This window comes from Lonchura striata, chromosome 5 (genome assembly GCF_046129695.1).
Source record: "Lonchura striata isolate bLonStr1 chromosome 5, bLonStr1.mat, whole genome shotgun sequence".
NCBI classification, from domain to species: domain Eukaryota; kingdom Metazoa; phylum Chordata; class Aves; order Passeriformes; family Estrildidae; genus Lonchura; species Lonchura striata.
The window spans coordinates 42,460,817-42,473,785 of NC_134607.1; the positions used below are offsets into that span (position 1 = coordinate 42,460,817).

At 42.9% G+C, this 12,969-nt stretch overlaps 1 protein-coding gene across 1 annotated transcript; it reads right to left on the reverse strand.

The window, feature by feature from the left end:
- Positions 1 to 638: 638 nt before the first annotated feature.
- On the reverse strand, positions 639 to 4,144 carry AVPR1A (arginine vasopressin receptor 1A). The gene is made up of 2 exons (XM_021547394.2): positions 3,136 to 4,144; positions 639 to 1,432 (listed from the first exon to the last, which is right to left on the reverse strand). Exons 1-2 carry the CDS (start codon positions 4,142 to 4,144, stop codon positions 1,149 to 1,151), a joined length of 1,293 nt encoding a protein of 430 aa, XP_021403069.1. The 3' UTR covers positions 639 to 1,148.
- Positions 4,145 to 12,969: the final 8,825 nt, after the last annotated feature.

Below are 12,969 nucleotides of genomic sequence, written 5' to 3' on the forward strand. Positions count from 1 at the left end.
CAGTTTACTGGCAATTCTTAAGACTATATTTTCATGAGCTGGCAATAAAAAATAATAATAGAAAAAGACAAGTCGACAACATTGCCAATTTTTATATGGTCCCTGAAGACTTTGAAGTTTGATTCTCAGATCTCTGTCTTGAAATGCACTGGTTCTACAGCTCTTACCAAATGACTACACTCTTCTGAGCTCATGAGGCTATTTGCTTGACAACCTAGCAATATAGCTTGATCCTAGATGTCCTTGTGAATTAAAAAGGAAAAGGTGACATTCCTACCAATAAAGCAAGCAGTTCTGATATTCATTATGAGTTTTCTTGGTGTAACTATTTGTAACGGTGCTGAGCTAGTTGTAGTGTATCATACTTATTTATCAATATATTTTTTAAGTTAGTTTAAAAAAATGAAAGTAGGTGCAACAACACACATGCACACACAAATATGCTGTATAATTTTCATCAACATCAAGGGAAGAAGAAATATGTACCCAAAAAATGAAATCACACAATACACATACAGACATTGACAGCACTAAAAGATTTGCATTCTCAAGGGCTGTTAAATTTCAGTGTATGAGAACTGCTAGACCTTTACAAGATGAAGCATCACAAGCAACTGAATTCCAGCAACTCAGAGTCTGTCTAACCCCATTCCTTATCTGGACAGCCAAGACTTTTTCCCAATCCTTTTCTTGTAATGTTTAAGACTAAACTGTAATCTTGCTCATATTGTCTTCTTTCCCCATGACTTCATCAGACAATCATGAGAAGTTTTATGCATTAACACTAGAGAGTGGAGTTAGCCCAATACATGACAACTCCATTGTTTTGACTGTTTTAAACAGCAAGCAACAATGCACTTAGTATTTTAGGAACAGACAAAAATTAAAATAAATTCTATTTAAAAAAAATAACTGCTTTATTTTTTGCCACACCTTGCTGATCAGTTGCCCAAATCCTAAAAAACTTTCAGAAAATAATTTCCATACTGCAGCACAGCTTATCAAGCAAAGGGGCACTTTTTGCCTCATGGCCATCTTAGTCATTCCTTGGTACCACGATGGTGCCCTGGATTGGCATAAAGTGCCATGCCACAACCTTCCCAAACACTGTGACAGAACTGCAAGCCCTGCCTGCCCTGAGGCCTGTCTCACGTTGGGATGGGGATGAAGCTGGTCGATTTGGAGTGGGGCATCTCTCTCCATGTGTTTAGGCTGTGGGTTGGGCTTCTGTTGTTGGTGAAAGAAGTCTGTCGCCTGCTATTGCTGTTTGAATCTTCTTTACTCAGTGTTTGCTTTATTTTTTGGCAGCAAGGGAAGCTCTGTAGGCAGTCTTGGAGGAGGTGCCCACTGAAGAACATGTAGATCCACGGGTTACAGCAACTGTTCAGGCTGGCCAGCAGAGCCGTAACAGTAGTTGCAGTGTTTTCAGAATCTGGGGAGGGGGGAAGAAAGATGTTTAATCATCAAAAAACCATTTGCACCATTTAGTCAATTGTTTCATTAACCATTGGATATATTTCCCTGAATATTGAAGTTCTTAATGTTGAACTGCAGCATTTTAAACAGATAATGAGAACATAATCAGTAAAGGTCTTATTTATGTAAGGCTGCTATTGAAGTCAATGGGGATTTCTCTGAACTGACTTCAAAAAGCTGTGACAGAATTAGTTATGGGGTAATCCATCCAAAATAATTATTTAGTCACATTTCCACTGATGTGTATCCATGTGTTGATAAGCTCCTGCTTTAATTACTGAAAAGTTTTTTTCCAGACCCTGGGAGACAATAGTAAAATTTCCACTGCTTTCAATAACACTGAATTTTGCTGTATATATTTGCATACTGAAAAGTATTGAATGCTCAGCTAACTACTGGATTGTCCATTAAATCTGGATTTTAAAGGTTGAACAGATTTTACTTAAGGGAAAAACAGAACTTAGCAGTATGGCATGAAAAATCTATGGTGTTCTACCTTTACTAACTAGTTAATAGATCAAATATTCTAAATGTGTATTTAGTCTAATCAATTATTAGTGACTTTTCTTTGTAAATATTGAATCTTCAAAAAAGTATAATTACTGCGTTATGCAGTTCCATGTATTTAAAGAATCTCTTCAAACAAACCTATCAAATACCCATCTGTTCAATTTAATTCCCTTTGAAAGTAAAAAAAACAAAATCTGTTTACTGCAAGCCTTTATTTCTCTATAGAGATCTGCATTATAGGCTTGACTTTAGTCCTGTATTAGAGGCAATCAGCACTCTCACTACGTAAGTGGTAATTTGGGGATATTTTTAAAAATCAAGAATTTATGGATTCCAACATTTTGATTTGCTGCTCTCTCATTATGAGGAAACAGAATATATGGCTCTATGCTGCCTGTCATTACCTATGTGATAGCTTTTAAACTCACCATTTTTTTTCAACCATATTTAACAGGAGGACAGGTATCTCCAAAGTCTAAACTGCCACTGATTCATGAAAATCGGTGACTGGACTAATGGAGCATTCAGAGGTGACTGCCTTGCTGAGAGGAAAGGTTCAGGGTGTGCTCAACCTTATCATTTGATAGCAGATACAGAAAAGAAGACGTAATAAGTTCTCTCTTCGTGTAACTGCTCCGACGTGTGTGTGCATGCTTGTCAACAATACTAAACATTTCTAAAGTTTGCTTATCGGCAGCTTCAAACGGACGAAAATATTGCCGGTTCAAATTACGGCAGCAAATACTCCTGTTTCCATCGGCTCCTTTTGCTCGGGATAAGAAGGCTGCGGCTGCTGCTCCTCTCCGGAGGTGCAGCTGCCGCCAGCACCCCTCCGTCTGCTCCCGGGACACGCCGAGCCCAGCGCTGCGGCCGCCGCCGCTCCCGGGGCCCCCGGGTCGCCCCGCGGCGGGGCGGCCGATGGCGGCGGCTGCCCGGGGCCGTCTCTTGTCCCCACAAGGGCGCTCAGCCGCTGCTCCCCGGCGGGAGCGGGACCCGCGCGGGGCCGGGCGGGCGCGCTGCGCTCCCGCTCTCCGCTGCCGCGCCCCGTTCCCCCGCGCTCGGCTCAGCGCCGCGCAGCGCCCCGGGACAGCCGGCTGCGCCCTCAACGCGTGCCGGCGGCCGCTGGGGACGAGCGGCGGAGTCACCTACCGACCCAGGGGAAGCGCTGGTCCCAGACGGACCACATCTGGATGGTGAAGAAGGGCGCCCAGCAAACGACGTACACCGAGACGATGACGAAGGTCATCTTGACGGTGCGGATCTTGGCGCGGGAGATGGTTTTGACGTTGCTGACACAAGGGGCGAGCAGCAGCCCCCGTCGCGGGCCACCATCATCACCTGCCCGCCGCCCGCTACCCGCTGCTGCCGCCTCCCCCGGGCGCGTCTTGCCCCGGACGTTGCGCCAGATGCGGTAGCAGATGAAGCCGTAGCAGATGATGAGGATGAGGACAGGCGCGATGAAGATGCCGCCGGTGATCCAAGTGATGTAGGCGCGGGGCCCCCAGGGCATGATGAAGTGCGCCCAGCAGTCGTAGACCTGCGAGCCGCGCTCCACTTCGCTGAGGGAGAAGATGAAGTACTGCGGGGTGCTGAGCAGCAGGCTGAGCGCCCAGGCCGCCGCGATCATCCCGTACGAGCGCTTGGTGGGCTGCTGCAGCGTCTTCAGCGGGTGGCAGACGGCGATGTAGCGGTCGGCCGTCATGGCCACCAGCATGTACGCCGAGGCGAACATGCCGAAGACCTGCAGGTGCTTGACGACGCGGCAGAGCCCGTCGGAGCCGTGGAAGCGGTGGGTCACCTCCCAGCAGAGCTGGGGCAGCACCTGGAAGAAGGCCACCACCAGGTCGGCCAGGCTGAGGTGGCGGATGAAGAGGTGCATGCGGGACGCCTTGCGCGGCGTGCGCCGCAGCGCCAGCAGCACGCTGCCGTTCCCCACCACCGCCACCGCGAAGGTGACGGCCAGCACCGCGATCTCCAGCTTCGCCAGCTCCTCGTCCCGCCCGAAGGGGTCCCAGCCGCCCAGGCTGCCGTTCGGCGACCCCGACCACGCCTCGGGACTGGGGCTGCTGCCGCCGCCGGGCTCCGCCGCCCGCCACCAGCTGCCATTCCCGGGCAAAGGCAAAGCCCGGGGGGAGCCGGCGCCCCCGGCGAGGCGCATGGAGGGGGCTGCGCGGTGGGGCCCGGCCCGGCCCGACCCCCGCACGTCCGCCTTGCTTCGCCCGGCGGCCCGGAGCGCCGGCCCAGGTGCCTTTATCCCCCGGCCGCGGGAGGCGAGGCGAGGCGAGGGGGAGCTCCCGTGCCAGTGGCTGCCCAGCGCCTGACGCCAGCCCCCTCCTTCCCCCGACAGCCGCCGCCCGCTCGCCCCGCCGCGGGAGCGGGGCCGCTCCGCCCCGGCAGCGCTGCGCCCAGGGGAGCGGGGCCGGCAGCGGGAAGGGCTGCTCGGGCCGGAACGGTGCTCCCGGAGAACTCCCTCACGGTCAGGTAAAGCAGCGCTTAGAATTGCGAGTAAAAGTGTCATAATCGTGCAGGGCAAATGGAGGTCTGTCAGCATCAGCCTGCGCACCCCGGTCTGCCTTCTAGCCAGGGCAAAGTGGCTTGTCGGTAAGAGGTGCTGCTTTGGTCCCAAGAGAGTCCGTCTGGTCCTTTGGCATTTCACTGGGATCAACTCCAGAGATGTAAAATATTAGAAAAAATAGTGCAGAGTTTCAAAGCAGCCTAATGTCTCTGAAGGTTTCAGGATTTCATCTCAGACAATAAATGTCATCCAAGCCTTAACATAGGTCGAAACCCCACGTTTCTGCAAGTACAAGCAAAACCTCCACATTTCCTGGAGAGTTTCTGGCAGTGGAGCATTAAAATTCTTGTTTTAAACACAGTTTAGATGAAGAGGGTTCTTGCTCTTGGTAGAATGAACAGACTTGATGAAAATTTTGGTCCCATTGTCACAAGTGTGGATGATATCCTGATTTCACAGGAACCTGAATTTGACCCTTTATTTAGAAACTCCTTCCTTCGGCCACACAAAAACGCATAAGATCACAACAAAGAAATATTGTGATATATATCAGCCCTATTGTGTTTTTAATAAAACTCCCTATGTCTCTTCATTAGTTAAATTAGTTTACCAAAAAATATGTGATTTTACAGGGACAAGAAAAAATGGGAAAGAATGAAAGACTACATCTTACTTCTTTAATTAAAAAGATATTTTCAAAATTTTTGACTCCAGAAGAGATTTAAAGTTTGAAATACAAGACGATAGGCTTCTGAGCATGTTAGCATTGTGCAAGGCTTTATTCCAGGCTTTTTGCCACTTTTCTGGGCTTTTTAGCTCCTGAGAGGGTATGTACACCCACCCCAGTCTGTCACTAACCTTCCTTTGCCTGGTGATCAATGGCAGGAGTTCAGGAGGACACCTGCTCCTACAGTGCAAATATTTGTCATGAGTTTTCCAATTAAAACTGCAAATCCTCTGAAAACTTGGAAATACAGACAATCAGTGTGGATATCCTAAGTTTCTAGCGAACTTGTAATTGCTTTTGTTTCTAGCAATCTTTTTTCTGCTTTTATTCCAAAACCTGATTTTTACAAACAGTTCAGTGCATTATTCACAGCTTAGTGTCTATTTATTGTATTAGACCTGGGAAGCTGGTGAGTGTTACAGGTTTCAGGTCAAATACAGAGGGGAAATTAAAGCTGCATATGACAAATCTCACAACGCCATGCCACTACTGAGGCTTCTTTCACATTCCTTGTCTGTCTCTCTGACATGCTTCACAGGAACTGAATGATACATAAATGAACAGTGCTACTCAGGAAACACTGCTAACAGATTTTCTGCTGTACAAACTATGAGAGGATCATAAAGCCCTGTTCACTGCTGGGTATGTCATCCATTAACAGAAGAGATGATCTTCAGGTTTGACAGAGATATATTTTTAGCAGACAAAAAGATAAACATGGTTGTATTAGTTCAGGGTAGTGGGAATTTGTCAAGCCCACATCAACTCAGAAATACTCCTTTTTCAACCTATTCTTTGTCCTTCTGAATGGCATTTGTAATAATGCATCCAGAGTAAAGGGCTAGAAAGTTGCCTGAATATCATTGCACAAGACTGTACCTAGTGATTACCTAGTTAAGTGTGATATCAATAATAATTTTTACTGTATTTTACTCCATCAGACAGAAATAATCTAGGACTAGTCTTGATGTATTTGTTTGTTTCATTTCCCAAATTGATCAAAATTGATGTTTTTAGATAACATACCTAAAGGGGCAGTTACAAATTCCTTTGTTTCAACAAACCTAGGTAGGTCAGTAAACAATTTTATTTATATCTAGTAGTTAAAAAATACTGTTCAGACAAATTCATGACTCCTAAGGTTTCTATACTAGATTATCAGCATCTAGTCTGACCTGAGTTGCTTAATCCTGAGTGTATTTGTGTTCTTCAAATTAATCAGTACTTATAGAATACCCTTCCAAAGAGAAAAATTGTCACTGGGAAGGCTGATGGAGGAAAACGTTTTTGCCCTGTGATTCACCTGGAGTTGGATCTGAACTCTTGGTAAAGAAAATTGACACTGCTGTTGCAAGAAACTTTATTTGTTCTCACTAAACACACAGTGTTCTACAGAACTAAGACTGGTAAGTATTTCTATCATGTTCTCTAGCTGCCATACAGACTTCTGTAAAAGTGCTTGAAGGTTGACAGGTGTCTTCCTGAATGCTGAATTAATTGAAGACTGAATGGCTTCTGTAAAGTACTCAAAAACCTAACTGGAACATGATCTGGTGCATTGCCAAATGCAGCTGTTTTCTTTTCACTCCTCACTGTTGAGGTGGTAACTTTACTTCCAGACTTAGCCTCTTCTTCCAGGCAAAAGAACTGCTCTGATTAATTCAAAGACTCAGTATTGTAATCCTGGGAAATTGATGATGAATTGTATTCTGAAAGATAACTTTTAAACAAAAAATGGGGGGCTTTCATCATTATCTTCTTCAGGAAAACTGGTTGATTGGAATTTAAGTCAAACTATGGTTGTCTGCCAAGTTTTTGTGAAGAGTTGCTCTAGCAGTCAGAGTTACAAAAATCAATATAAGCAAAAAAAAAAAAAAAAAAGTCAAGCTTTTAAAATAAATTCCTCATGCAGGATAAGGGTTAAAGCATTGCTAAAAAAAGAGGTTTGTTTATTTTTAGAGGATTCAGCTGCCTTGTTAAAAACACATAAAATATCTACATAGATATGAACAGCTGTCTCCTGCAATTTGTCTCCAAGTTCAAAGTATTTGTAATGCTCCCTTTGACTGACAAAATTTAGTAAATAAGGATGAGTTTGATAGGCCTTCCCAGAGAACTACAAGGCTTAGATGCTCCAGATCCAAAACTTTAAATTCAGAGCTATGGGAACCAAGCATGGGAAAAAGCCCATGTTCTGAGTGAGGGATGACTTAAAGCTGGGGTCACCAGGGAGGCAAGCAGACACACATTCATTTGCCATCACTGTGAAAGAAATGCCACCTGAAGGCAGACAGGAGAACACAAAGCCCACAAAGAAGACTCCTGAAAAAATGCCTTGTTTGCCTTCTATTGACCTAACTTTTGGGCTACCAGAGCAAAATCAAGTGAGGAATTGACCCCAACTGCCTTCAAAATAGATGACAAGTCCGAATTTAGAATTCTGCAAAGGCTGTAGTACCAGATCAAGGCAAAAGTGAGACTAAGGGCCAACTCCTACTCTGGAAAAAACAAAATTAAGAAAGCATCAGCAAGAGACAGAAACTCAAGATTAGCTCTCCATATTCAATTTGCAAAAGCCCAGTTCAGTGTTTGGAAATGTAGATAAGTGGCCAGGAAAAAACGAGCTTTAAGGTTATGCCCCAAGTGTTCCTTTGCTTGTTAACTGAAAGCATAATTACATTCTGGTATTTGTATACACAGGAAGTCACGTCTGGCCATCCCTGTCCTACTGCATTTCTTTTCACGATGGCGTGTCGTGATTGAACCACAGTCAACAGCAGAGAGCCAACAGCTGCTTGCTCAGTCCTCCACAGTGGGATGGGGAAAGAGAATCAGAAGGAAAACACATGGGTTGAGATAAAGACAGTTTAATAGGTAAAGCAAAAACTTTGCACACAAGCAGAGCAAAATAAGGAATTCATGCACCACTTCCCATGGATAGGCAGGTGTTCAGCCATCTCTAGGCGAGCAGAGCTCTGTCACGCACAGCAGTGTCTTGGGGAGACAAATGCCATCACTCTGAACATCCCACCCCTCCTCCTTCATTCCCCAGCCTTATATGCTGAGCGTGAACTCACACAGTGTGGGATACAGCTGGGGGCAGCTGTCCCAGCTGTATCCCCACCCAGCTCTGTGCACCCCCAGTCCGCTCACTGGTAGGGTGTCCTGGGAAGCAGAAAAGGCCTCAGCTCTGCCTGAGCACTGCTCAGCAGAAAAAAAGATCCCTGTTACCAACGGCATTTCCACACAAATCCAAACCATAGCCGCATACAGCCTACTGCAGAGAAAATTAACTATCCCAGCCAAAACCAGCACATGGAGGTTGACTCTGGTATTCAGGCAGTATTGCACAGTTATATGTCACCAGTAGAAGCAGTACGTTGCCCTTTTCCTTTTGCCTCTTTCCTTGCATCCTTTGTTGACCTAGTTGACAGCAATAAGTACCTTCAGGATACAGTGTTCAACCATTCCCCTGAAGAAATGTTAACACAGCAGCCTGTCTGGATTTCAAGGCAGTGAAGGAAATGGACATTTGAAGGCTTAATTGCCCTTTGTGTGTTTATAACCTTGCGGATGGAACATATCAAAACAACGTGGTTAAAGCTCCTGCCTTTCCCCATTGAATCACATTGATCAGATTTTCAAGATGTCCAAAGCACAATAAAAATCTGTGTGAGACAGTTTAACTAGACCCTCAGCCAGCGGATCTCTCTTTAAATCTGAATAATTAAAGTCATTAATCCTTAAATCCACAGAATCATTCAATTTTGTCATAAGCAGAATAAGAAAAATTTTAAACTGAGCTTCCTCACATTATACCTACCTGGTGAAATTGTGCAATCTCAGAGTTTCCAGACCTGAAAGAGAAATAATATGCATTTTTCACTTCTACAGATATTGCTTCAGTGTTTTTGCTTTAAGCACATAATCAGTAGATTTACCTCTCAGTTATATTATTTCAGAGATTTAAAAGGTTCTTATTTCCTTGAATCAGTTTCTAAATTACTCCTATCTAGAAATTCATTCCATATGTAACTGTAGTGGGCTGATGCTGGCTGGGTGTCAGGTGTCCACCAAAGCCTTTCTATCACTCCCCTCCTCAGCCAGACAACAGCTTCTCCCAGAGGCTGTACCTCTTGTCCCCCCTTACCAAAACTTTGTCACACAAACCCAATACAACTGCTATTTCTATCATTGTGTTATCACCTACCTTCCTTATGCCTTTTATAAGTTTTGATTTATCTAAGGGCAATTCATTAATGACTCTTCTCTCCTAGTTAACATACATTAAGCCTAGCCAAAGAAAAATACTTAATAAAGTTTGGTGGCAAAAGTAATCAGTATAAACAAACTGAAATTAAGTTTGAGGGTTTTTTCTGTGATATCTTCTCAGAAAGTATTTGACACAGCGAAATGCATCTCTCTTAAAAAAATTTAGGACTAATAAAGATTCTGTTCAGGCATTTAAAGTAATAGGAAGGTATATAGGAAATATATGCATAACAATTTTTCTGAGGGATTTAACTGCAACTGAAAATGGCACTATCAACTGATTCTAGAAAATGATGAACTTGTGTATTAGCTAGACATTGTACAAAACTGCTTTATTTATCCCAGAACTGTGCATAGAACTGAAAGCAGATTGTGTTCAAGAATACACTGGCAGACCATTACTGCTTCATAATTCTAATTGAAAAACAAAGACACTTAACATTTATGAAATAAAAGGAATAATGCTTCTGCTAATGACAAAATTTATTTTAGTAGCTATCATTCAGAAACATGTTCTAGAGCAGCTTAAAATTAATTAGCTTTGAAACTGTGTGTATGTAATTTTTCTCATGGTGATCATTTTGAGGAGCCTGCTGATATGCATTATTGGTGGTTGATGCAGAATATGAATGCAACTGTTATGTAAAAAAAAACCACCTCTGAAATAATTTATACTGAAAATATTGTGGCAGCTTCATTCTCACCAGCTTGGTAGTTCAGGGTGCTATCACGACAGTTATTTCCCCACTGCATTCCTGAGAAACAGGATCCAGTTTTTATCAGGCTGGAGAAGGTTCAAGTGCCAACTAATCCTATGGATTCTTATACACATTCATTTGTTCAGTGTCTACAGGACTGATACTCTGTGAGACTGTTCTCTCCATATAAAAAAGCCCAATCCTCTTTGGAAGAAAACTGGCTAAAAATATTTTAAACAGAACACTTTTTCATTAGAATGCCAATTTAAGAATATTGAAGGCTGCAGATATTTTGCTGTCTTTTTCCTGAGCTGTGGCCTGCAACATGTTCAACATGAGGAAGAAACAAAGAGCATATTCCCTATCTATTTCCAGTGTGTCTTCTCTTTCCATGTTTCCTGTCCCTATCTGAGCCAGCAACAAGCTGACAGTGCTGACACACAGGCTCTTACTCTTCAGGCATCTCCAGAGAGAAGACAAAATAAATAGTGGTATTGAGGAAGGTAGAGAAGAATCAGACATTGACAGTCAAGAGAGAAGAAAGCTGAAACACAGGTCAGAGAGGTAGGCTGGTTTTGGAGCTGTCTGTTGGGTAAGCTGTGAGCAGCATGTGAAAGGAGAATACAAACAGTGTGATGAGCAGCAGCTGTGTGTCTGAGGCAAGGCCAAGAGATGCCTGGTACCTCAACCTTAGTTTCACACACTGATGAAGTAGATTTGGGGGTTGAAGAAGACCAGCAGAAGAAAGGAGAAAAAGAAAGAATAATCATTATATTTAGATGGTGCACTGAGTGTCTTGACTGCTGATTTCATTGTGGTTTTGCTTGGTTTTTTAAACACATGTAGGTACAGAGTGATAGTTAGCAGCCCTAGATCAATCATGGCCTGACTTTGTGTAGGTATCCACGTCGCTGTTGCATAATTGCATCATGGCAAGTACTAAGACAGGGAGAACACAGTGAAAATAATTACTGCAGCTTCAGGGGCCCCTTGGGGTATTCTTGCTTTATACTTTAGTCTACTACAGTTTGTAATTTTCACTCCAAACAACTTTTCTACCTGGCAGTTCTAAGCAGACACTCTGTGCACTTCCCTTATCATCATATTTAGCAGCTCTATATCATATAACATTTTACTTGTTCTTTTTATGACCAGAGGAAAATTTGTTTGCTTCTAAGATAAAGAAGGATAATAAAGCAATAAATTTTAGGGGATAGGAGGTACTAACAAACTGGCTAGCATGACATGAGAGGGAAAGCATTTCCTTGAGATATATCCAAGCTATAAGCCAAAGTATACAATTTTATGTCTAGTGAATAAACATTTTTAATGGTTTCTGGGTAAGTTTTGCCATTGTACTGCTTATGCTTGATTTGCCAATAGCAGGATTAGTAAACCATATAAAATGGCTTTTTTTGACTAGAGAAAATAGATTTTATATTATTTTTTTGTCAGCTATAAAGGAAGAACAGAGGTGATTGCAGTAGATAAATCCAGATCACAGAGCAGAGAAGTAAAGAAAATTTGGAACAAAATTCCACAGCTGGAATCCAGTACACAGAGGTTTTTCTGAAACTTTCTTAAACTTCTAAGAGCATTTATATATCTAAACCTTTTCAAAAGGAAAGAAGAAAAAGCTTTCCGTTGCATTTCTCCAAAACTAAAAATGAAACATTCATAGAACTGATTGTTATGGAAGGCTTCCGTTAGTGCTTGCTTCCAGTGGTCTTTCTGAATGCCTGTGTCATTTATTGAAAAGTAAATGGTACTATTTCATACTGGTTGTGGTTTTCTTTGAATCTTTTCTAACTGGTATGGAAAACACTGTGCTGTATATTTCATCTAGGGAAGCCATGGGAATTACCAGGAAAGCACATATAAGGAAAGATGTACTACATCTACTAATACAGCAGCAACATCCAGAACAAGACTTCAAACATTGCACTAGTTAATTTAATGGCATTACAATATATGTGATCCAAAGTCACATTTGTGCTTAAATTCTTAGGTAGTTCAGACCTTTTATAAATTGGGTATGCTGTATGAAAGTGAGTTTATCAGCATAACGGACTCTGTGTTTAAATTGCTCTTTGTGTTTAAACTGCTATTGATACATTGCAGTCCTTCTGTCCCCCTGTCTACAATATAGCAAGAAAGTCTTATAATGCATTGGTAACACCTATGGCCCTACTTGTAGGAATCATGATTTTCTGTAAATTCTTTCACCTTCAATAGTGTAGGTCATCATTATCTTATTAACTCAAGTGAGTTCTAGGAAATGCTTGCCCCTGTTTTGAACAAGGCAACGTCCTTCTTATGTTTCTGTCACTGTCACTGTCACCAGCACCACCAGCAGTATGAGAGGACATCCAGTTAAAAAGAAGTGACCTGATCTTCCCCAGGAGGCTGAGTCTGTTATTTGGGGGGACAAGTGTATCCCTACAGTTGCTACAGAGCACACCTATTGCTGGAAAAGTAATTAAACTCTATATTAAATGAAGAAGTATTTTTGATTAATATTTCTATGTATTTGCGGGTAATATTAACATTGATTTGTTATAATGTTACGTTATTAATTCCTTGAAGTCATTAAGATCAGTAGATGAGATGAACTGCCGTTTTCAGTTCCTGAAACTGCCATTTTCAATTTCAGCCTTCAGCCCTTGTAGGGACATGGCTGCTGCTGGAGCAAGACTTAGTGTAGTCTCCCATTAATACAGCCTCCCTTTCAGCTACTTCATTATCACCCTGTGCATTACAAACATTCCCAA

Excerpts from the sequence above, each read along its gene's own strand:
- AVPR1A (XM_021547394.2), bottom strand. The coding sequence starts at position 4,144 with ATGCGCCTCGCCGGGGGCGCCGGCTCCCCCCGGGCTTTGCCTTTGCCC. Across the intron at positions 1,433-3,135 it reads CCAGCGCTTCCCCTGGGTCG|ATTCTGAAAACACTGCAACT; the intron begins GTAGGTGACTCC and ends CCCCCTCCCCAG.